The sequence below is a fragment of the Macrosteles quadrilineatus genome, unplaced genomic scaffold (assembly GCF_028750875.1).
Source record: "Macrosteles quadrilineatus isolate MER2022 unplaced genomic scaffold, UCM_ALF_1.0 Scaffold_5__1_contigs__length_97177068, whole genome shotgun sequence".
In the NCBI taxonomy this organism is placed as follows: Eukaryota; Metazoa; Arthropoda; class Insecta; order Hemiptera; family Cicadellidae; genus Macrosteles; species Macrosteles quadrilineatus.
In genome coordinates, this window is record NW_026542598.1 from 81,010,859 (window position 1) to 81,037,851 (window position 26,993).

At 34.5% G+C, this 26,993-nt stretch overlaps 1 protein-coding gene across 10 annotated transcripts in view; it reads left to right on the forward strand.

Annotated features, from left to right (window-relative positions):
- LOC128995356 (gamma-aminobutyric acid receptor subunit beta-like) overlaps positions 1 to 26,993 on the forward strand; it is an 88,127-nt gene that overhangs the window by 22,803 nt on the left and 38,331 nt on the right. For 6 of the 10 annotated variants that reach the window (XM_054420349.1, XM_054420346.1, XM_054420348.1 and 3 more), the window contains exon 2: positions 18,755 to 18,852. In XM_054420349.1, coding sequence (XP_054276324.1) covers positions 18,755 to 18,852 — 98 coding nt within the window. The remainder of the gene's footprint in view (positions 1 to 18,754; positions 18,853 to 26,993) is intronic. The other 4 variants (XM_054420352.1, XM_054420350.1, XM_054420351.1 and 1 more) reach the window with 1 other exon arrangement.

The window sequence follows — 26,993 nt, forward strand, 5'->3', positions numbered from 1 at the left end:
TCAAAATAGGCTCAAAAATAAGCACACAAAATGAATTTAACATTTAAAAAAATAATGGGCCTTATCACATGTTTTATTTACAGCGTGGGGTGAAAATCGAGAAGTCTGTACATAAGATATTTTTGGTCGAGTTTTCGACCACTGGACGATTTCTAGTTATTGTTATTGGAATCGCACTTCTATATAATAAAACCTAATAGTTTCTCCACCAACCTCTCCTCAAATCGCATTTTCATGAATTTTTTTCAACAATGCTCAATATTTAAATTTTAATGTAGTTTATTATTATACTCCATTCACAAAATGTTGTGGTTTTAGGGGAAGAAATCTATCCCCTCCACGTATTCATCCTACCATTAAAACATAGCTCAACAGTTGAGATTTGCAAAAATGTCAATCAGCTGCAAGATACATTAAGCAGAAAAAAGTGGTGGGGGAACTTCCCCTTAAACCGCAAAAATATTGAGAATGGACTATAGTTTAAAATGCCATTGACCTATGAGACCATGAATTAGTAAACCATAATACATTAGCTTCACTGTATTAAATCATCATGAAAAAGCTTTATATTATGAAAGCCCCTTCACGTCTTGTGACGCAATACAGATGCTGTATCCATTTTGCCGGGCGCGCCGTGTCTCGGTGGTTATTTTTGTAAAGTCAAATGAATTCAAGTGCTAATTCTGATTACGGCATCATGTTAATCTTATACGAAGTATACAGGGTGTTCCGGGATCCATTGGGTTTTTTTGGACTTGTTGCTTTAATCGAAAAATATATGTTTTATAGTAAAAATATAGATAATTGCGTAGGTTACTAGTATATAAATGTGTATGTAATTTTAACTAAACTCATATAATTTTACTCAGCATTTATTCGAGCTCTTAAGTTGAAACTTGGTATGGAAGAATAACTTTAAGATCATTTCGTATTAGGGCAAGATTTCCTTATTTGTGTACACGCAGTACAGTTAAATAATATCCATTTTGACGTTGAATAGTGTAAAATAGACTTTTCGTTCTGTTATGAAATCAAAAGTCGGTTTGACGTGTGTTTTATATTGGTTATTTTTTGTATATATATATATATATATATATATATATTTTACGGCACCCCACGTCACTTATTTTAAGACAGATTAGTGAAGGGTGGGTGTCGAATTACTGTAATGACAGCTTGTTCTGTGAAAGATGTTGCCTAAATATTTTATGTTGTTTTAGTTTTTTTTTACAACATTTATTTTACTATTTGGTTGTAATGGCGCGCAAGTAAAGGCTTAATTGAAATAGTTTGTTAGTGGTTACGTTTAGTGCTCGCCTTTTCAATATATCCTCCTTTTAACGAAAGGTCTCCTCATGAGAAAAGTCTCTAGCTTTTTGATGGTTCGAAATTGGACCAAGCAGTCCTTGATCACTGGGCTTTTAAAAAATGATCTTGGATAATGAAACAGCTGATCTTGGTCAGTAAAAAGGCTACACAGGGCATCAAACCTTTTCTACACTCATCCTTCACTCATTTTTGTGACACGCAATAAGGTGACGTCAATTTTATATTTAGTGAAATTTTATATCGGGATAACTGTCAAATAAGAAATAGTAAGCAACAAAACACTCTCTACATAGCCTGGACCAAAACGCCCCAAAAAACCATGTTCAGCTGATCCATAAAGGGCGATAATACTCTAGCTTAGTATGTTTCAATGATTAAAACTACAATTACAGTCGTGCATAGCAACAAGTGATTGATTATACTCCAGCAGGAGCAAAGTTGAAGGACATTCTCTTAGTAATGATGCGATTGGACAAGTGTCACCCCCGTTCTCGACACCCCCCCCCCCCAGACCTTACACCCCCTGTACTTGACTCTTGTTATGGTTTCCACCACACACAGTTTCAACTTCTCACACCCCTGTTCAGCTTTATATTCTCAACTGCTTTCCTTTGTTTGTACTTTGTGTTGCAGTATTAATTGTTGGTTTTCTTTTATGATCATTTTAATTATTGGGGAAATAAAACTTACCCTGTTTGCCTAGGTTTTGAGGGAATAGTGCTTTACTATTCATGGCTTTTGTTAGTTGAATTCAGTTTAAAAGGGTTATTTTATCAGAACACTGTAACTGGAAACTGTAAATTTAGTAAATTATGAATTACTATTTTATGATTTACTTGGGGTTTGATTTGTCTAATTTAACTGAGTTGGGAAGTGGTTGAGTCGTATACGACTGATAATTTATGTATGATCTATCCGTAAGGCCCAGGTGAATGTTGTTCTTATATGGAAAAGAAGTTAAATATTTAGGGAATCAGAGGTTTCGAATAAGAATTCAACCACTTTTGCATTATCCTTACAACCATTTGATGGATAATTCGACTCGAACAGTAGTTAGCAGGATAATTGATTGATAAATGTCAAAATAAATAGTTTTGGGACTTTAAAGTGCAACTAAGCATGATTGATAGCTCCAGGCCTAACAGGCACCTCGATTGTTACTAAGAGGCTAATCCTTCATAAGTAATTTGTTAATAACACAAACAATTTAAAACCGTTTAATCTACTTGTTTTACAGTGTCTTGTCAAGGTTTGAGTATTATGGGTTTACAAATACCTCGTTAGGTTCAAGTGAAAACACGCAGGGTGTTGCATGTTTCGGCGGAATGCTCAGGAAATACATTAAATCTAGTTCGTTTCGTTGATTGTTTTGACAAACAACACTCACATACAGTTAATACGTGAAACATATGATGTATTATTAAATATTAATTATATGATAAGTATGTTATGTTAAATCGTTGGTTTTAATAATAATCATAGTGATATCCTAAATCCCGGGATTTAGGTAAGTCAGTAACCTTTTTGCTGGTTATAAACTGAACGCAGCACCTTTCGATATAAAGATCGTTGGGTAAATGAATAAATGCTCTTAAAAAACTACTACTCAGATTAACTTTAAATCGACTTAAATAACGCAACCAATAGTTCGTTACCGTCTTAAAGATTTAATAAACTTAAATAGATTATTTTCTGTTCCAGCCCTTTGCAAAGGATTATCGAACACAACTGTTCAGGAATATTTATATATTTATTTAAACTGACCCAATAAACACGTTTTTGAACCAATAAAGCTATTTGGCACCAACCCTGATAATTGTTATGTCGATATAAGTGGTTTTATTGCGGTATGTAAAACTTGAGGGAAAATGAAAAGAAAGATGTTTACATATCATCATATCTGATAGTTTTGAAGGGTTGAGTAAAATACTCAAGCTGTATGAAGTCACTTTTTCTATCAAACATTCTATAGTTAAATCGATACAAAAGCAAACCCGATGTAAGTCATTACTCAAAAATCCAAACACATCTGGATTCAAGAACAAGTGTTACTTAAAACAGTTGCAAAAAACGTTACTTTGAAAGTAGCAGTTTTTACCCCAGCTTCTCATTACCCGTGTTATCATAGCCTCGGCGCAGGCTTTGTTATCGCCCCCTTGGCGGAGGTTGAGATAAAACCGGCCGTAAACCTCTCAAGACGATAAATTGAATCCTTGAAGAGCTCCGCGTTGTTTTACAAGCACCAGAACTGCCAAGTCTTGAAATAACCGTTTGTAAACCCGCTGTTTAACACATTGTGTTGGAATCTGAGAGGTCCATTTTATCGTGACTTAACAGTTAGGTATTTGAATGATTAAGTTGGATGGTAAAACAGCAGGAAACCTTAAAAAACTACTTTGTTGGATGAAATACCACTTGTTAAATATATAAATGATATCGTCACATTTGATGATTAAATATATTCCTTCGTTGATCATCTTGAAAATAAAACAGGCTACTGAGAGGTTAAAGAATCGTCATGAATAATCCTATAAATTTATGATAACATTACCATATACAAGTGTTATATGAGGAAACAACTTATTCAGAAGCTTCGATCAGGATTGGTTCTTGTTCGGTATGATTTGAACTGTAAAGAAATCATTTTCAAAGTGTGATAGGATTATGTTTCAACCTTAGTAGGCTATTTCGCATTGTTTAAAATAACTCATTCAATAAGGAGAAATCAAAATTATCAATGTTAAATCTCATTATCTTTGTGCAAAAATCGAATACAATTCAAAGTATATTTGGTACAGTTTCTGTTTGGTAAAAATACAGGTAATAAAATTACCTACAGTCTAACAATAATTAAAAAATGAGTTTTTCCTGCAAGAATACAAGCTAAATAAACTTAAAGCAAAACTACAATTAAATCACACACCCCATATTATGTCACAGAATAGATCATCAAACCGTACATAAATAACTTCAATCAGTTTTCTATTACACTCAGGAACTAGCACACACCCGTTTGAGATAGAGAGCGATTTTGTGGGTGGTTCTGTAAATTGTGGACGATCGGTGAAACCTGTAGAAACGTCTTAGATGTGTGTCCAGGTGCAGAAACTTAAACTCCATCGGCACACTTAATTCTAATACTGCACTTGCCCAGCTTTTCTTTTCCTAAAACGTTCCACGCTCATGCCTTTTGAGGGCCATGTGGGCAAATGCAGAAAGAAAATATTCCGCCAACATATTAAAATAAAATAAATAAACATTGAAAACATACCTTGCCTTGGAACGTTCCTTGTATTGCTGTGTATTACGTCTCCTGTGTCGTATAACTTATGTCACTAGTGTCATCATTCCTTTATATTTATGATAAACACCGTTTCTTTTCTAATATTCGTGAATAACCCTATACATTTTTACACAACCGTAGTCTATGACCCACCATGTTTTGCCTTGGAACGTTCCTTGTCTTGCTGTGTATGACGTGTCCTATGTCGTATGACTTATATCACTAATGACGTCATTCGTTTATATTTATGATAAACACCTTTTCTGTTCTAATATTCGTGAATAACCCTATACATTTTTACACAACCGTAGTCTATGGCCCACCATGTTTTGCCTCGGAACGTTCCTTGTCTTGCTGTGTATGACGTGTCCTGTGTCGTATGACTTATGTCACTAATGACGTCAATCGTTTATATTTATGATAAACACCGTTTCTGTTCTAATACTCGTGAATAACCCTATACATTTTTACACAACCGTGGTCTATGACCCACCATGTTTTGCTTTGGAACGTTCCTTGTCTTGCTGTGTATGACGTGTCCTGTGTCGTATGACTTATGTCACTAATGACGTCAATCGTTTATATTTATGATAAACACCGTTTCTGTTATAATATTCGTGAATAACTCTATACATTTTTACCCAACTGTAGTCTATGATCCATCATGTTTTGCCTTGGAACGTTCCTTGTCTTGCTGTGTATGACGTGTCCTGTGTCGTATAACTTATGTCACTAGTGACATCATTCGTTTATATTTATGATGAAAACAGTTTCTGTTCTAATATTCGTGAATAGCCCTATACATTTTTACACAACCGTGGTCTATGACCCACCATGTTTTGCCTCGGAACGTTCCTTGTCTTGCTGTGTATGACGTGTCCTGTGTCGTATGACTTATGTCACTAATGACGTCAATCGTTTATATTTATGATAAACACCGTTTCTGTTCTAATACTCGTGAATAACCCTATACATTTTTACACAACCGTGGTCTATGACCCACCATGTTTTGCTTTGGAACGTTCCTTGTCTTGCTGTGTATGACGTGTCCTGTGTCGTATGACTTATGTCACTAATGACGTCAATCGTTTATATTAATGATAAACACCGTTTCTGTTCTAATATTCGTGAATAACTCTATACATTTTTACCCAACTGTAGTCTATGATCCATCATGTTTTGCCTTGGAACGTTCCTTGTCTTGCTGTGTATGACGTGTCCTGTGTCGTATAACTTATGTCACTAGTAACATCATTCGTTTATATTTATGATGAAAACCGTTTCTGTTCTAATATTCGTGAATAGCCCTATACATTTTTACAGAACCGTAGTCTATGACCCATCATGTTTTGCCTCGGAACGTTCCTTGTCTGCTGTGTATGACGTGTCCTGTGTCGTATAACTTATATCACTAGTGACGTCATTTGTTTATATTTATGATAAACATCACCGTTTCTGTTCTAATATTCGTGAATAACCCTATACATTTTTACCCAACTGTAGTCTATGATCCATCATGTTTTGCCTTGGAACGTTCCCTGTCTTGCTGTGTATGACGTGTCCTGTGTCATATAACTTATGTCGCCAGTGACATCTTTCGTTTATATTTATGATAAACACAGTTTCTGATCTAATATTCGTGAATAACCCTATACATTTTTACACAACCGTGGTCTATGACCCACCATGTTTTGCCTTGGAACGTTCCTTGTCTTGCTGTGTATGACGTGTCCTGTGTCGTATAACTTATGTCACTAGTGACATCATCCGTTTATATTTATGATGAACACCGATTCTGTTCTAATATTCGTGAATAACCCTATACATTTTTACCCAACCGTGGTCTATGACCCACCATGTTTTGCCTTGGAACGTTCCTTGTCTGCTGTGTATGACGTGTCCTGTGTCGTATAACTTATGTCGTCAGTGACATCTTTCGTTTGTGTTTATGATAAACACAGTTTCTGTTCTAATATTCGTGAATAACCCTATACATTTTTACACAACCGTAGTCTATAATCCACCATGTTTTGCCTTGGAACGTTCCTTGTCTTGCTGTGTATGACGTGCCCTGTGTCGTATAACTTATGTCGCCAGTGACGTCATTCGTTTATATGTATGATAAACACAGTTTCTGTTCTAATATTCGTGAATAACCCTATACATTTTTACACAACCGTGGTCTATGACCCACCATGTTTTGCCTTGGAACGTTCCTTGTCTTGCTGTGTATGACGTGTCCTGTGTCGTATAACTTGTGTCGCCAATGACGTCAATCGTTTATATTTATGATAAACACCGTTTCTGTTCTAATATTCGTGAATAACCCTATACATTTTTACACAACCGTGGTGTATGACGTGTCCTGTGTCGTATAACTTATGTCGCCAGTGACGTCATTCGTTTATATTTATGATAAACACCGTTTCTGTTCTAATATTCGTGAATAACCCTATACATTTTTACACAACCGTGGTCTATGACCCACCATGTTTTGCCTTGGAACGTTCCTTGTCTTGCTGTGTATGACGTGTCCTGTGTCGTATAACTTATGTCACTAGTGACGTCATTCGTTTATATTTATGATGAAAACAGTTTCTGTTCTAATATTCGTGAATAACCCTATACATTTTTACACAACCGTAGTCTATGACCCACCATGTTTTGCCTTGGAACGTTCCTTGTCTTGCTGTGTATGACGTGTCCTGTGTCGTATAACTTATGTCGCCAGTGACGAATGAGAGTCGCAGTTTGTTTGGATTTATTGAGGGTTAACATGTCAATCTCGGGAGGGGTGGGGGAGGGGGTGCCCAGCCTAGTAGGGTGGGAAAGCTTATCGATTCTAGCTGCAGGCAAATAGCACACTGCCGGGCACACCTCTCACCTCGCCCTATTTTGGGTTTCGTTCAGCAGTGTTTTTGAAAATGTGTTTTTTTAATAATAATCATATGCAAATATGCCTGAAGTAAGACGATTAGTTAAAATATTAGTTAGTCTAGTCAAAAATTGGACTGCAAATATTTATTTTTAGGGGTTTCTGGAAGGGGTTGAAGTATACGTTAATGGGTTAGTTTGATTGTTAGGTCAAAATTATCATGTAATACTAAAAATATATAATTATTCCTATTATTTATCTGAATAATAGTTATTCGTTAGCCTTAGATTACCATAGTTCTCCTTTTAACAACATTATAAATCCATTCCTAAAAAGTGTTTGGGCAAATGAGTAGTTTCACAATAAGTAATATAACACAACTAATCCTAAGTAAAAATTCCAACCTGAAATGTGTACAACAGTAGTGGAGCTTATGCATTAATTGGCACATCAGAAAGTATATTTTAATGGTTTTGTATTTAAGTTTTCTCCTTAATCGAAAAAACCAAACATAGTCATAGCTTTTACTACCCTTCTTTCGCTACACTACAATTACATTTTTCTATTTTCATTTATCTCTTTCTCCTATCTTGAATTGTATTTGCATATCATAAGAATGTTTATTTTATCAAAATGTTGTTCCTTCAGCTATCTGTGATTGAACGATACAGTATTTTGAAATTTATTAATTTTATGTTCATAATCAATTATTTTATACCATAACACATTCTGCAAATAAGTAAACTATTTTGAATTCCAAATTGAACGTATTTTACTATTCCCGGGTTTCAATTAAAATATAACTGATTTGCGAAATTCTAATTTGTAAAAGTTTACAAGGTGGAAAAGAACAGTGTCGCTTCAGTTTTGCGTTTTCTGACCGTTACTTTGCTTAAGACAACAATCTGCAGCCTGCCTCAGGCTCGGCACAATTACCCTCTGTTTAGCTACCCAGGGTGGCAATTACCGTGGAGATAAAAAACCTTCTTCTTCTCTCCTCAACTGAAATAACAATAACTGAAAACAACATTCCAATTTTACGTTCAACTATTTACAAGCTTCACCTGAATTACAAACCTTTCCTCGGTTTAAAAACATAATTTTCAATACCTACATAAAAAGCAAAAATGTACACAGTTTGTAGTAAATTAGAGTATAAGTAATTTTTTTAGATATAGGTAGGCTATTGTTCATTTAAACTTACTGGGATTTAAAGTAAAATAGAGATTGTCCAAAAATAAACTTGACCAAAAATATGTAATGTCCAGACTTCTCTATTTTCACATCACACTGTAATAAAACATGTGATTGGAATTTCTTCCATTGTTTGTTTTGATTTTCTGTTTATATTTCGTCATTATTTCGTCACCAGAATAGCAACCCATAAGGCCCATGTTATTTTTTTATCATTTTGAATTCATTTTTTGTTCTTATTTTTTTGTCTATTTTAATTTATAAAGGGACTAGCTGTACCCGCGGGCTTTGCTCCGTTTAACTTCACAAGTGAGCTCGTTCGCATGGCTCAATCACGTCCTGGTTGAAGTTCGTTCGCTACGCTCACTCACCTTTAGGTTGGAGCTCGTTCGTTGCGCTCACTTGCCTTCAGGTTAGCTCGTTCGCTACGCTAACTCGCCTCCAGGTTGAAGTTCGTTCACTACGCTCACTCACCCTTTGGTTGCAAATTAGTTGTTGTCATAAATTTAAAAAAATAATAGTGCTGCACCCAGTTGGTAATCCTTGTAACTTTAATGCTATTGAACATCATAGAACAGAACCAACTTGTTTAATTGAAACAGCTGTGAAGAAATTCCTTTTAAATATGAAAAATCATGAGGTTAACATGGGAAACTCCAGAGCCACTGGGGCGGAGCCCGAAAGCCAAATCAGAATAAAAACTACTTAGTTTTCCTATTTAATGCCCAAAGAATCGGTGTACCGAATTTCAGCCTCCTAGGTAAATGGGAAGTGGGAGAATTAGTGATGAGTGAGTGAGTGAGTCAGTCAGTGAGGGCTTTGCCTTTTATATATTTAGATTCTGCACATATACAGTAAAATATCGTTATCGTTATCGTTAAAATATCTGTCTAACGGTATGCATAGATTTTCCCTACGATGCACACGAACTGAGAAAAAAGGTTATAAAGAAACATGCTTACATATTATATAGTCGTTTAAAACAAAACTTAACATTTCCACCAACCGGACTTTGGGATTTTTATGTCCCACCTTCACATCCTAGGATGCTAGTGTCTAGCCCGGAACTGGTTTACACATTACTTCATGTTATTACTAGATGTTCACGGCTTTATCATATTGATTAAAATTATTGGTGATGTGCAGGATTAGAACTCGGGGTCTCGGACTCCGAAGTCCCAAGCTTTAATACTAGACCAATTCGCCCCCTGGCTGGGCTTTGGGGTTAGGAACATAGAACAGGTCTAGAAAATAACTACAGAAATTTCTATTATTTTTCTTAGTAAATTTTAAAACATTTCTACCAATATAAAAGTCGTGTATCTATGTCAAATCATTAGGCTTCAGTTGTATTTCAGTCTAGTGATCATTAAGGTTACGCGACCAGTTCCCACACTTCCACAACCTTAGGAGGTTCCTTACGGTTCCCCCGGGAACGACAGGTCCAAATTGAACCCCCCCCCTTGCCCCCCTTGCCCCCCTCCCACCCCCATACAGCATGTGACGTCACTCATACGTTATTCACCGCGACTTGAGTACCCTGCAACCTCCCTCTGCACGACATCCTGTAGGATTATAAAATTTTACATCATCAGACCAATCTTACAAGATTTAATTTAGCGTAAAGCCACTTTTATCCAGCATACTGTTATTTGTCACTGAAACTATCTTCAATAGCTAACAAAATTTGTATACATTTAATTACATTACAATTCTGACCAAAATAGACAAAAGTAAACTAATTAAAGGTACCTTGATTTTCATACTTACCGTAACTGCAATTTCAATAACTTAAGAGATAACTTTAATAGTATGATAATAATACGAGAATAACACTCGTAAGAAGACAGCCGAATAGTTTCATTTCTTTGATCCACCAAATATTGTTAGAATATTTACACTGTGAACACAGGAATAGTTACGAAACACGTACCTAGGGTACATTTAAAAGATAAAAGGGCTTTAAGTTATTTTGACGTTTAAGATATTTGATTCGTTGCCATAGAAGACATTTCTGGCAATCAGGTTTGCATGGGATGTGCGTTGTTTTCAACAATCGTAAAACTAAATTCAACAAAAATATCGTAAATATGCACTAGTGAATTCAATGGTAATGCATAATCTTAGTAGGCAATGTAAAAGAACAAATCGTTAAACAACTTTTACAAACCATTTGTTTTTTCGTAAGTAATAATTTAGTTTTTGTTGAAATTCGAATTATTTAAGGTACATTGATTTTTTTCAAAGATAGAAGTTTCCCGGGGACCACTAGGTCAAGGGAATCCGGTACCTAAATATCGTTTGACTACAGCAGCCTGCGATAGACGGTCTGTAGCCGATCATCAACACCTGCACTGCTCTAAAGTAGGTCACTAGTGTTACGTCGGAAAAGGAAAGTAATATTATAATACTGGTTTTAAAATAATATTTACCTAGCATGAAAACTGTGTAAACATTACTGTTGACTATTTGCTACATTCTAACCATTACATCTCAACTATACGATTTTCATATTTAAGTTATAATAGGGTATAAAATGCAGTTGAGCAAACATATTTCCATGGTATACTCGCAATAATGTTGATCCTATTTATTTTGAAAGTAGCTTTTAGCGAATTTCCTTATAGGGAAGTAGCTGTTACCGTATGAATCATGGTAAGACTTAAGCCCAGAACCTAGTTACCTATGTATATGTGTGTGTGTCCGTGAACGCGATAACTTGAGTAATCTTTGTTAAATTTTATTGAAATTTGATTTGAAGGTGTAAGGCAGGATAAATTTCAATGAGTTCTTGAACCAGCATGATAGGACTATGGGAACGGGGTTTCACGGGGAGTTTAATGGGATGAAAATGGATTTTTCTAATTTTTGACCATAAAAAACACAGAATTTCTCTCTAGACCAATTTAAAGAGCTTAAAAATACAAATAATTTAGTATAGTGAAGTGTTTTTGTACGGTTATTGTTTACGTAGTAAATATTGTAAAATGGTGTAGTTTGCTTGTTTATGGATGTATTTTGATCAATCTTAGCAAATTTATTTATTTTATACTAAGCTATTAATATTTTACTAAAAAACACACTTTATTAGTTTCCTTGTATCAGCAAACCTAGGCACTCGTTAAACCTAATGTTATTTGAATTGATTTAATTGTATCAATTCAGGCAAATAGGTTTGCTGCGGTGGGATATTTCCACTCTTAAGCATAGTGCGAATCCGTCAAGTTGTTCCAAAAATAGAATATACGACATATTTCCCTAATAAATACCTTATCAATAGAATTATATTAAACTCAGACCACTATATATCCTCTCTTAAAGTCATGTAGGTATATCTAGGATTGGAAATATTTATACGGTTACGGTACATTTTGCATATTTATTATCCCATACTTATTTGCTTAGACTGTATTTAGTCATTACAAAATATACTACCCTCGTTAGCATTAATCACTTAAGCACCAATTAAACACATACTCCTGCACTACTAGTTTGAACAGAAGTAGTTTCAAACTCTTCGTGACATTTCCAACTAAGTAATTAACTTTCCCGTACAAGTACTCTCCACATGTGGATAATACTCGACCCGAGTTACAGAATCGCATAACCACTAATGAGTTGATGGAATCCGCATGAATAAAGGTCGTTCAATTATCAGCCAGTTAATGAGGCGGGCTCGCGGAATCACCGCTTTTAATTTTAATTTACACGAGGACGTATTAGTCTTATTACCGACTGAACACAAAAGCTTGTATACGCGATACGATTTGTTTTTATTATTGTAAAGAGATAACAAATGTTTTGTGTGTATACCAAGTAAGTTTTCAGTTGAAATATATGCATAAAAGGGATTGGAACATTCAATACACCAATAATAAATGTAATGCCTAAATTCAAGGTTTAGGTCGGAAGATTAAGTTCCAGGTGGTATAGGAGGTGCTACTGTATTTGGATAACTTTCTTGTCTATGATAGGGCTAGTTATTTAGATTGATCTGTTTTATCCTATATTTATTAATCACACATAATGGAGTAATATAAAAATTAGGTAAACACCATTAATTTATGTCAAATAAGACTATTTGTTAATCAGAATAGATTATAGTACAGTAGTAACAATACTTTTTACTTTGTCTCTGTTAGCAATGGAAGGGAACTAATACATTATAAAACGTAATTTTTCTCTATTAAAAAATTGTAGCAAATATTAGGTATTTTCGGTAAATAGTGGAGCTTTATGGTCTGATTAGAAGTTTTGAAACTACAATAACAATAAATTATTTTGAAAGTTATGTTTTAAATCGTTTGACCTCTGTTACTTAAAACGGTATATTGCAAACTCAACGTTTATCGCGATTCGAATTTGGTAGGCAGCTGTGTAAAAGTACTAACAAATATTCGTTTCAGGTACCTTCAGAGCATAATCTAAAATGGTTTGGCAAAAAAGGTGATCTTAAAGTGATAGATATCATAAAACAATAAATATGTGTTTTGTTAAGATATTTATTCATTTTTATGTGTAAATACAAACGAAAGTAATGTAAAAGGAAATCCCAAACCCAGAATGTTTTTAGTTCCTGTCGTCATCGTAAAACATTGAAGCAATGCCGGGCGTGTTAGGGAGTTGACAGAAGAGCGTGCGCTGCCATCATCGCCATTAGTGGACGGTTTTTATTTCGTTGTCAGTGGCTGGGGTGTTGTGCTAGGACACTCAGTTGAGTTTCATTCACGCGGTTATTGATTTTGTGGCCCTGGCACGCGGTTAGCGTGACACGCACACTTTGACCTACTGACCCGTGATGCAGACACGGGCACGCTTCAGTCACTGACTGGGTGTGTGCAGTATAGAAAATGCAATATGTGTCAATATAGACAACACATGAATTCGTGTCTTAAGAAGTATGCCTACTGTAGTTGTTGTATCAATATTTACAAAAAAAAAAAAAAAAATTCTGTAGTTTAGTTTGGTTTACATATAAATATGTGGTTGGGGTTTTGCTGGAAATATTGTTCCAAATTGGAGATAATACTGAAGTGATGATAATGACTTATTAAGAATTTGTGTTTCACACATATTTGCAATATTTTCAGGGAGATTATGGTAAATATGTCAGCAAATGTTAAATGTCTCTCGTTTGTTTTGTAATCTCTTAAATCAATAGATGTTGTATTTGTCATAAAATCACGTATTAGGACTTAAAATTACATAAAACATAAAGAATATTTCTTATTGCACTCATCAGTTGAAAAATATAATTTGACTCCCAAAAGATTTTTATTAAAAGTGAAATGTATTTTTCACAGGCTTTGTCAGCATTTAGGAATTTGAAATTTCCATGATGATATTTTATAAAACGCATAAAGGAATAAATCTAGAGTCTAGAATAATTAAAAGAGCGTTGGATCCTGCAGACGATGTCAATAGAGGGCGTCATTAGTAGTAGCATGTTCCTTAGTCCTTTAAACGTCGCATCCTTTCACAGATCTTGTCGCGGTGTTTCGCACATTAACTTATCTTTATACCGCTTGTTTGAGTAATATAGGCGGGTGATTTCAATTTATGGTACAATTTAAACCAAACAAGCGTCGGTTTTTCGAAACGAGGACATGGAGTTGAACAACAATACTTCGTTTTTTTATCGGTGTGTTGTCGAAACGTGTTCTACAAAAGTATATTCCACGTGTGACGAAAAATTTGTAGACTTCTTCCAATATAAGAATTTTGATCTAATACAAAACTGTCTGAAAATCTTACTGTAGAAACCTAAATAAGTGCAAAATATTAAACATGATAGTTAGTTTATTGCAGCTTTTCAATAATCTCACTTTTTTGTTAAAGTATATTAATTTGTTTGGTAGACCTCTTTGATATTATTTTGTGATTAAATTATCATTGAGTTGTTTGCTTAGTGAGTATACATGGACCTGTTGGACATTTAATATTACATATTTCATTGGTATTGGACAGAAGTCCCAAATGAAGCTCTGAAATAACAACACACACAAATACAGGGCATATTGACAGCTACAATACATACGTCTTGGTTTAAAATAACCTATTCTTTGAATTGTATAAGCATTATTGAGCAAATTCAGTACTACAGAATAAGTACTCTCATTTGGATGGTTAAATAGTTGAATAGTTAATAATCGATAGTTAAAAGTTACAAAACTATAAATAAGTTAATGTGCAATAAATAATGTTCACTATTCGATTACGAGTGACTCTGTCACCTTGATGGGAGATTTTAAAAACCTGCAAGGCATTACTTTCGGGTTGCAGAAACATGTAAATCCTCCGGAACAAGACAGCTACATGGGTTTGAGGTGAGCTTTAGACGAGAACGCTGTTTAATAAGGGATCAACTCGGTCAGTCGCTGGCGCAGGCGAGGAGCTAGGGAAGCGTTACATTATGAATGTAGCCCAACAGGATACAAAAGTCCTTTAATTGTTTGCCTGCGGACAGTCCAGCAACACACGTCATTCGCCTACAACCTTTACGTCAACTTGGGAAAATAATCAATTCCTTTCGTTAACTAATACCTTAAAACCCCTTTAATTTACAACAGACGGACAAATTGTAAAACGGCTGAATTGATACAAAATAACTGTATAAACTTTGGACCGCTAAAATTTTACTTATTGATTAATTTTGTCTTAGTAAACAAAAATTACGTTTTACATCCCCATTTGACTTGAACAGATCTCTTAAAATTGGTTTCAAAATTTTATGATTTAATTTATTGTAATGTGTTTTAATTATCTTGGTTGGTGAACGTTTTGATTTAAGTTAAAATGGTGAAGTAACCTAAAATAAAAAAAAATCTTTGTTTAGCAGATGTTAAAACTCAACCCTTTCAAATTGCCTTAATATAGCCTACAATAAGACATTATTTACGCTATTTCTTTCTTTTAAAAATTTTAATCTGCAGTGGGGAGTAACGTCTTAAAGACTTTCAAAATAAAAGAACTTTTGGGACCTATAGTTACTCAAAGTATGTACAAATATAGTAAACTTACTGTATTTTGAATGTTTTTTTTTGATGTAGTAAAATATTCTTCTTGGATTTCAAAATATATAGGTAGAAAACATTATCAAAACTACATTAAATGTTGAATTAAAATTCTTATAATTATATGAAATTTGTTCTAAACTTAAAATATTAATAGTTTGTCTTTCTAAATATACAATAAATACAGTGGTATAGAGAAGGTCTATACATTGTGTATAGGATGTGTACAGTCAATGTGTATAACAAAGAGTGTGTGGGGAGTTGATGTGGGGTAGAGTATAGTGGGGGGTGAAGAGAAATAAAGTTTTAGTGCCTAGGGACAGTGGTCGGCAGTCGCAGATAACCTATTGTGTATTGTTGTATTGTGTTGCTGATTTGCCGATGAACTCACCATTGTTGAGCATGGTTTGCAAGAAACTACATAGTAAACAATCATTAACCATAACGACATTAAGGATTAAAATTGCGTTCTATGTTTGCCTGATGTGTAAAACTAAAAAATACAAGTATTTTAGAAATAGCATTGGGTACTTGTATCAGTTAGTTGTAAAAAAGGTTGAATTTACACCATTAATTCGGCTATAACCTGCTAAATGATGGTCAACATTAATGTTGACTGGAAATCATCCTGAATTTTGACTTTACACTTCACACTTAACAAAATTCTACTGACGTGATATTATGGATGTATAAAAATGTTTATAGAGTTTAGTAAATATGTCACATGTTTTTAGATGGATATTTTTTTTTCAATTAAAAAGTTGTATCGATATGAAATTAAGTATTTTTATGCTCTATTTAGCTTTTTGAGCTCATGAGTGGCTTTATAGCTATCAACAACTAGATTTTGGCTTAATAGGTTGAGATAGTATATTGAAGTTTCTTTTTTCTATGCCATTAGAAACATAAAAATCAAACGCAAATTGTTGAGACTTTCTTTATTTACTATAAATATTGTAATTTTTAGATTTATATGCATTTTAATCATAGACATTGCATTGCGAGTGCAAAAAGAAGCATGCTGATAGCTTCTTTAGCTCAAGGATGAACGTTTGATGTGATTAGCTTTTCTAAATACTCGCTTTTAGTTGGATTTGAACTAGAACCCATGGGTCAAACATTCATTCTACCTTTAAATAGGTCTTGTGTGCAACAATTATATTTACTCTAAAATAAGCATCTTGAGTTCAGCTGCAGAAATAATATGCCTGTTAGAAGAGAATGTTCACTTTTAAACTTTGCATTTCTTAGTAGAGTACATTGCATATTTATTTTTTATGCACTATGAAGTTTCACTGAACTTGCTGCAGTTTATACATAATTCTTTAAAAACTAGTTTTAAATCACAGAATTAAAATTTAAATCGAGCATAGAATACATTTTTAATAGCATTTAGCCAAAGTTTAATGGAATAAATTGAAAGTGAACTCAAATTAATTGTATTAAAGGTTTGTTGCACGTACTAATACAAGACTAACAAATATCATAATTAAATTAAGCGAACACAGTAAATATATTTGGAAAAAATATGACTTTCGCACAACTGTAATTTAATTTCTTAAAAATAAGTGTAATAATATTTTACTTAATTATTTTCAATTTTTGAAAGCTTAGGTATGACTTATCACAGAAAATTATTTATAAATATATTACAAACGAAAGGATCAAATTATCAGGAACTACACATGTTTAACACGAGCTGTGAATCAACATTACGTTTTTAGCTACTTTATCCACCTACATTAATAACAATGACCCCACTAATGCAAACACACTTCTTAAAGGAATTGAATATAATACTAAACAACCTAGTTTTAACCAAGAGCAAATTCAACTTAAAAACAAAATTTCCAATTTCTTTACCTTCGTAACGTACATTATTAATTAGTTGGCTATAAATACTGAAGTCGAAATTTCATATAGTTAAAGTAGAACAGGTGTGCTAGAATCAGCATAGTATTTCCCACTGTAGCAATAAAATAAGAATAAACTTACCGAACTACCAAATTGGTATGCTTGTGGCAATATTTGACTTTTATACTTTTTTATGTCATAAATTGAGGGTATGACTTTTTATGTGACACCCCACTATTTTTTGCTCCCCCTTGAAAAATCTAAACCTCTGAGGGAAGCACACAGTCGATTAAGCACTCTATGACGTTATAGTGCTGCACAGCCTATGGTGAACCAAAGTTTGGGTCCGTGTCCTAGTCGGACATTGTTCCAAGGACTTGGTCCTGGAACAGCCTCAGTCCGGTTGGGTTTCGACTCCCTGGACTGAAACATCACGAAACTAACTAAACGGTGAAACGTCTAGTCCTTAGTAATTATTACTGCATTGCCACGATATAAAAGGTATCAGAGAGCTCAATAACGCCAAGTAATTTTCTGTAGATAAATATAAATGCGATACTGTTGTTTATCTAATAGTTTATTCGGTACTTTGGTATTATACCGACCACACCTAATAATTATAACCTAACCTAGCCTAAGGGTGGACTATGTTTTAGCATAGACAAAAAGAATTAAATATAGACTGTCAGTCGTGCTGTGGTTACCATGGTTACCATAGGTTCTGGCGCACATCGCTGGGAGCTCCGAGTAGTTACGTAGCGCGTACGCCGTAACTACACGGCGCTCCCAGGGGTGTGTGCCAGAACCTATAGTAACCGCGGAACAGCTGACGGTATATATGTAATTATTTTTGTCTATGGCTTTAGGTAAGGTTAGGTTTGGTTAGGTTAGGTTGTGAAGATTTTGCTATAAAACTAATTATAATCTTATCTGGAAGTCGATTTATCGGTGTGGTATAATACCAAAGTACCATTTATTCTGTTATAATATCCGGCCTAATTGTAAGGACACGGACTCAATCTTCACAATAGGCTGCCCAGATACTCATGTGATTCTACAGATCACAAACTCCAAACTTCAGTATTCATAACCATCGCACAATTTTGCCTGCTTATTGCCTGGCTTTCAGTAGAGAGGCCGGCATGCTTGCCAACCTTTGTCCCCAATTTCCCGTATCTGTGGGAATGACTCGTCTCTATGTTGCAGGACTGGCGGGGGTAGTATGCTGGGGGACGTCAACATCTCCGCCATCTTGGACTCCTTCAGTGTCTCTTATGACAAACGAGTAAGGCCCAACTATGGCGGTAAGTACTCTGGCTTTCTAACGGAGCTTATAGCGTAGTGTAGGTGTGAGTGACCACTTTCCCAAGCGTACATTTCAAAAACGTTTTACTAGTTGATGATATATAATGCAAAGATATGGATGGTGAATGTTTTTCCAAATAAGATTATTGAATTTTCAATGTTAAGGCCGATTATTAAAGCTTTTTGGGAGCCATTACGTAATAGTTGCCATTAGGCGAGTCAACTGCGAGATGGACTTAAATCAATGACAATGGTGTCATGGGTTCGGATCCTGGTGCCCGCAACTAAATCTTCTGTAAAGGATTACTTCTTCCTTTGCTGGATTCGTTTCAAACCCGAAGACTATGTAGAAGGGCAAATTCAGGGGGGAAAGAGGCGGTCACCCTTTTTTATTCAAAAATTATTTTGCTTCTGTCTACTTTTCATGGTATACGCGTGCAATTCCAGTGGCTCAAATAGTTTCTTGTGACATAAAATAGGATTTTTTAACTGAGCTGAGCTGAATTGAAAAAAATTAAGTCAACTGTACAACCCATCTTCACTGGGTGTACTATATGACCTGATTAGGGCCTCCATTTTAGCAAATCGCTTCCAACCCAACTAGTTCAGTGGAACAGGACAACGTGGAAGCACGTATGCAAATTCCGATTACTGCTAAGAGATTTGAGTGAAATATAGTTCGTCAGGTAAAGCAAAACAAATTCAAACATAACAAATTATAAAATCAACAAACCTAAATCAATGTAGTCTTAATGCAGGTTAGTAATAGTTAATCATACAAATAAAAAACGTACTCAGATAACACAAAACTACGGGAATTTATGCAATGTCGAGGTTTTATAGAACATCATCGGTGATAAGCAGCTGTCAAAGATGTCTATAGGGAAATTTTCCTAAAATTGTTTGTGCCGGTAAATAAATATTTAAGTGGGAACAGCTGATCTTATAAACATAAACTATAGCCAGCTGTTTCACACAAGGTGATTTACAGTGTTAGGTATTGATTGCCGTAGCTCATCTCAGCATTAAAACGCTGACACCACTGAATCACGGAACACTATTAGGTAATAAGCCATGAATCTGCCTACTTATCCGCACGAAGAGTTATGATAGGCGTCGAGAAATTGTCTTTAAAATTGTCATTCTAGACTTGCTATCTGGTGTGTTCTGTGTAAATATAGTTTCTCCATTATTGTTACAGAATATTTTTCTATAATGATCAAAAATATAAAACAAAACACAACTACTAGCAATAAACTAAACAGTCATGTGATTTTCTTTCTCTTTTAGTCATTCTTTCATACTTCTGATTTGACCCTTGTGTATTTTTAAATTATATTTATCGCCTTAGATAAATTAAAACATCTATTGAAAAAAATAAGGTGTATATATATATTATGCTAGTGGAAACCGTATAATCTTATATCCTTGAAAATAACGGGTTCTTTTTTCAGAAGAGTGCTGCCACCTTTTAAACTGTGGAATAACCACATTTTAGGTTGGGTTGGGTTAGGTTAGGTTAGTTTATAGCTACTCACATTTTTTTTTATTTACTGAACAGGAATAAATCCAAAAAACTAACCACTTAACCTAAATCACCTAAAACGGTGGCTTTTCCACAGTTTAAATTGTGGCGGCCCTCTTCTGAAAAAGACCCAAATAACGCCAGGATGAATCAAGAAATAACTCCAAACTGTTGAAAATGAATTGGCAATACGGATCAACTTTCATTATTAGACATCAGATACGAGAGTTACCAGTTTAGAAGGCTTGGTATCTTGATGCTTAACATGAGATTTCCCATGGGCCGTGGAGTAACAGTGATATGTTGAATTGGTTCATCTTGTACACTGAATCCCTCTGCGTTCCTACATAGAACACGCGCTTGATAAGCCCCTCTGATAAGCAAGTTCGAAAATTTAATGGACAAGATTGAGTTCAGTAAAATATTACATTTGATTATTAGAGTTGGTTCTAAAACTCATAATTTTGTAAATTTTACAATGTCATGTTACTTTTGTAAATTTTGGTCCAATCAAATTGAATAATAGTTGTACGGATTTTAGTGAAGGAAGTTCTTGAATATGGAAGCTCTCCTAACCTGAAAGGACCATAATTTGTGTTTTCTAGACTGTTTTTTTCTCCAGATTTTACATCCTAGAACACTAGGCTCACCGGAACCATTTTGCTCATTTCTTCAGGCTATCCATAGAGGGTTGTGGCATTATTACATGTATTAAATCCATTGGTGATTGGCAAGATTCGAACCCTGGTCCTCGGGTACCAAAGTCCCTTGCTTAACATGCCTAAGAAGCTTATGGTGGATTCCGAATCACAGGGTCATAGCATTATCATATAGTTAAAAGCCATTGGTGATTGATATGGCTTGAACCCCGCCCCTCAGGGCAGGAGTTTTGCACTCTAACTACAGTCTCACGGATACCAAGGACTAAGGATGATTTTCCATAACGCCCTCTACAGTACAGTAAATTTCAAAACCCTTTTCTAGCCTACAGACCTGCGTCGGAACTGCGCTGGATGAGTAGATACGGTAGTGCAAAAGAAGACTTGTGACTGAAATGTGACGAAATTCCAAATTTGTTTATATTTTTTAATGGCTTGTGTTTGGGATTGAGTTAAAAGATCCTTCTCACAAAATGAACTAATAATGTTAAACTTAAATCGTAAACTTATTATGTCAATGAGTTTTGTATTAACTTTGGCACTAATTTCAATCTCTACCTAGTAGAACATTTTGTTAAAGGCTTTGACATAAGTTATGTGATACTTTAAAATTTAAAAATATTGTGACAACATAAAAATAACCCTGGTGGTAGACGAGTTATTTGCGGCCAAAATCGGTCGCCTCTAAAATTCAGATTATGCAGACACACATTCCTTCGCTGATTAATTTTACTTGTCGACATTTTAGTGCACAACGTAAACAATCGCTAGTAGTGGGAAAATGTTCAATGGTAAACATGCAAACTGTAAAAGTGTTGAGGGAAATATTGTGAGCGGCGAGCGGAGAGTTAAAGTTGCACAGTCGAGTTGCAGTGATGAGTTTCATCCGCTAATCGCCTCTCAGATTTCCTCTTCCGTTCTTCCCTCTTATTTTCCCTCCATTTTTATCTTTGCTCCACTCATTGGGCCAATCAAGTTTTCTGCATTGTTAAAAGTTTATTCTCCTTCACTTATTCCCCTTGTAAACTTATCTGTGTGCCGCTTTTCTTTAGCGTTTTCTCTGAGATGTAAAATTGGCGTTTAGTAAATTTGGATTTAATTTTTCATTTTGTCAAATGAAATCAATGTGAAATTAAATATGATTGCAGCAGATAGTATAATGATGAGTATTGCAAATGTTTTGAAATATGGAACCGATATATTTTATATTGATTTTGTTAGGAAATTGGACATTTGATTACTCACGAGCAATGAAAAATATTGCAAAGTTTGATTCAGCTCTTAACACGCCCACCAGTTGATACTTTTCTATAGGGAGAGCGAGTTGGTCTAGTGGCAGAGCTCGGGGCTTCGGAACCTAAGGTCCCGAGTTCAAATCCCGCCTTTCACTAATGGATTTTATCAATGTGATAATGCCGTGACCCTTTGAATAGCCTGGAGTAACGTTTAAAACAGTTCTGCACTAAAACCTAGCACCCTAGGATGTAAAGGTGGGACATATAAAACCCTCGGGTTTGAACTTGGTTTCTCCTTCAAATCTGGAGGCTGAGGGTTTGAAACCTGAACCTAGCCACATTTTAGCATTGGGACCATCAATTAATGATACTCTTACAAAATATCAGCAAGAACTGTTAGGACCATTCTCTTGCAGAAAAAATACCAACAGCGTTCTCACACGTAAAGGAAACGTTCAAATATGTTGTACAACCAACTTCTCCATTCAACTCAGATTCAACACGTCCACGACTTCGACAACCCCTTCTTGTAGCGACATATTGAAGTGTGAGAATCAACAAGGCCTCTCGACTCTAGCACCAAGGTCTTGGACAGTCTCGTCGATAAAGTCTTGACGAGGACACTTACTGTCAACACGTTGAGCGTTGAGGCCGGTTGTATCGCTGTAGTTACCACCGCACTCGATGTCACGTGAATAATAAATACAATAATGAGACTCAGCGCTGCCAACCGACCTTGCGTTGGGGACTCTAATGGTCTTTGTCGGTTTCCGTGCAAATGGTAATTCTGTCATTTGTAAAGGTAATCATTGCTCGATAAAAACTGTTTCCCAACATTCGCAACGGATGTTTGTGTTTTGTGATTTCGTGACCGGCGACACGAGTACAACGATTTGATCGATTGGGAGTTCATAGTTCAGTACATGTTAGATTATAAAATGCATACACACTCATCGTTATCATAATAAAAAACTAATTAATGTTTATATTATTTTTAACAAATAATTGAAGGAACGTATACCGATTTTATTTTGGCATAACGAATATATTTTTGGACATATATTTGCATTATACCTTGGACTTATAAAAAGTTACCCGAAAACATATCTTTTGAATTTGAGTCATAATCTAAGGCCAAATAAACTATTGAGCTGACTCGACTACGATCCAACGCACTGTGTCATTTTGAGTTGAGATTGTGACCAGCTAAATCGCATCTAAATATAAATGTAAGATCAATGCAATATAGGTTATATGCCTCATTTAGGTTTTTTCCTAACTTCAATCAGTCATTTTTTTAAATCAGGACCACTATATACTATAAAACCAACAGCAAAGACAGCTTGTTCAAATTTTGAACTATTGACTTTGTGGTACTTAAGTTTCTCATAATCTAAACAGCCCTTTGAGTACTAGATCTCTATAAGCTACCCAGCTCTTGAAGCGAATTGATAACCTATAATTTTCAACTTATATATTTTTATGTTTCTATATTTTATTTCCGAAATTTCGGGACCAAAAGCAATCACCTTCAGTATTTATATTGTGGATAAACCAATTGACCCACGGCGACGTTGGAAATTTACATTTAGATAGTGTCTACCACAAAACCAACTCTACCTGGGACGTTTCCAATGTACATCCGGGTAAAACGTGACGGGACAAAAAGTCCACTTCTACCCGAGTATTGAACTGTCCATGTTAACCTTACAAGTTTAAAATAAACTGCAAAATGGATTCATAACTTTGGATGTTCTTTACTGGAGGGGTTTTAGGACTTACCGGTTTCCTGGTGTCAAAATCTGTTTAGTTTTAAAAATCGTTTACATCAGTATACGGAAATATGTCATATACGTACAGCTGAGCTTTACGAAAATCGTAGTTTTCCATTCTATAACATTAAGTTTTGCCTGTCCTAAACATTACTTTTGCCTGTTTCAAACAAATATTTCCCTGTACCAAACAAACTGTTACCTGTACTTAACATGTTTTTTGCCTGTTCCAAACAAACTGTTACCTGACCTAAACATTACTTTTGCCTGTTCTAAAAAAACTGTTACCTGTCCTAAACATTACTTTTGCCTGTTCCAAACAAACTGTTACCGCCTAACTGTTATTAAACTGTTATTAAACTAAATATCGCTTTTGCCTATTGCAAAACAAACTGTTACCTGTCCTAAACATTACTTTTGCCTGTTCCAAAACAAACTTTTGCCTATCCAAAACAAACTTTTTCCTTTCCTAAACAAACGAAGTTTTCCTTCAGCTCAACAGGAGAGTATATAATTTTACTACCAAAAACATCTGTGTCAGCTGACCTTTAAATCGATTGTGTAACTATAGTATGAAACTTGAAAGAGAATTACTAGACAATCAGGTATTGTTTTATTAATTAAAACCAATAAGCTCTGTGTGATTATTTGCATTGTGATGAAAATTATCGTTCACTACTCGTCATAAAAGTTCAATCCCAAGGCAAAACATTTCCAGCTAAAGGGAAAGTGGTTACTCAATTTTACAGCATATCAGCTCAATTTTAATTAGATGCTGACAACTGAATTTGCAAAGCTAAATAATACTGCCAAACGATTCTCAGGTATAGTCGTTTTGGCAATCGCTTTAAGAACTAGTTTAACATTACCAGTTGTTTTGAAATTAAAGGTAAACAACTTAAAAAAGAATGTACAAATAATGCTATGCAATAGAGAATGTTGCTAGTATATTTTAGATTTACCTATGTACAAATAAATTATAGTCATGATGGTATGTTTAATTGAAATGGTTTTATGGTCTTTGGTGCTTGCGTTTCTGTTGATGCTGGATTTCGTTAGGGCGAAGTTTATTCGTTCGAGGTATGAATGGAGTCTTTGGTGCTGTGTGTTTGTGATTGTGGAAACTTATTTTCCAGTTTTCAGAATGTTAGACATTTGCTTAATTAAATTATACAAAAGGACAACACTTATCACGTTTTACATAACTTACATAACCGAGATCCTTATGGTGTTAAGTAAATTATTGAATAACTTATGCTGAACTTGTTTAAATCAAATACGGTTCACCCAATGTTTGCCAACCTACACTATGACACACACAACAAATTACATAAAACACAAAATAATTTAAACACGGAGCTTAACTTGCACATACGTACCCCCTTGCAGACCTACTGTGTCCCAATGTTAAATCTTTTTGAAGAAAATCAAACGTTAGCTCAACAATGCTAAAATGCCAGCAATTAATGATAAAGTTAAATTAAGTGAAACAAATAATTTTTGTTCAATTGAATACTACAAAGTGCCAATTAATAAATTAGTTAATGAGTCATTGAAATAAATTATAACAATTAATTGATTTTTATATACAGTTTTCAAAACCATACGATTTTTGTAATACAAAAAGGACAAATCTATTTGAAATCATATTATTCTAGATAGTTCGAAGGTTATTTAAAAAAGTAAATTAGTATATTTATAGGCCTACGTTGGGAAAGGCTAAACTAACCTGTAAACGATCCATAAATATCTATTCACGAAAATAAATCGAAATAATTGATTTTTTATTATTAAATCTAAAAAGTTGTTTTATTTGAGTGTGATTTTAAGTAACGAACTCCACATAATGATATCCACTTTATTTAACTCAATCCAACTGAAAATTGGAAACTGTTGACTATCAGAGGTAGTTTTAACTCTGCCTGGACAACGGTATTTTTATCATTCAAAACAAGGTTTAGGAAATTAGTTCGCTCAAACTCGGGGTTGACTGGCTTTTATTTGTGAAACAAACCCCTATATTTTCTATACGTGGATTTCAGAAATAATATCCTAAGTTTGTTTGATATTTTAAAATAACTTTGTTTTAAAATACTTGTTGCTATCCTAAAACCACGTGGAAAGAGAAAGAGTTTGAAAAATATTGAAAGTTTGAAAAATCCCTTCTTAATAAAATAGGAAACCAAGGTTATTGCGGCTAGTAAAATAATGACACGTTGTAGTTTATCTGGTTGGTAAGGAAAATTATCTAATAAAAACTATTTTATGTTGTTAAATTTTTGGGGTAGAGATATAGTCCATGTGTTATCTGGGCTCAATCGTACTATTTATTGTATTTGATTTAACTTTGCAGCCTGATAATCGTGATGAGATTAAAAATTTTATTGTTTACATGTTTGGAGTTGAAAGATTTTTGTTTACTATCTATATTTTGAAACAAATTTATGGAAGCATTTTATCAACGATTGAACATTTTGAAAAAATATGAATGTACAAATGAACAAGTCGAAATATTGAAAACTTAACATAAATCCAGAAAGCATTGCCTACTTGGTACCCAGTGGCTTGATTCCTTAAGTTGGACAACGTTTGAAGAATGCTAAGCAATTCGTGACTAGATTTTTGCTCAAAGGGAAACCAATGCCACAGTTGAATAACTCTGAGAACATACATATACAGTGCTTACATAGGTCCACAGTTTGTGAGTTACCTGTTTTAACTAGGAGTATGATAGCTGCCAAAATTCGTTTCCAAGTTACCACTAGGTCCTAAAGTGGCCCTTTTCGATACAAGTTCAAGCATTGGAAATTTGCGAGGAACAATATGAAATTTTGGTTAATGTGACGTTGTTGCTGCACTATTATTTAGGCTTAAACTATTTAATTCACTTTAAGTACTCCCAGTATTTGATTTTTCTAGAATTCTTTTCAAAATATAGGCTGAATTTCT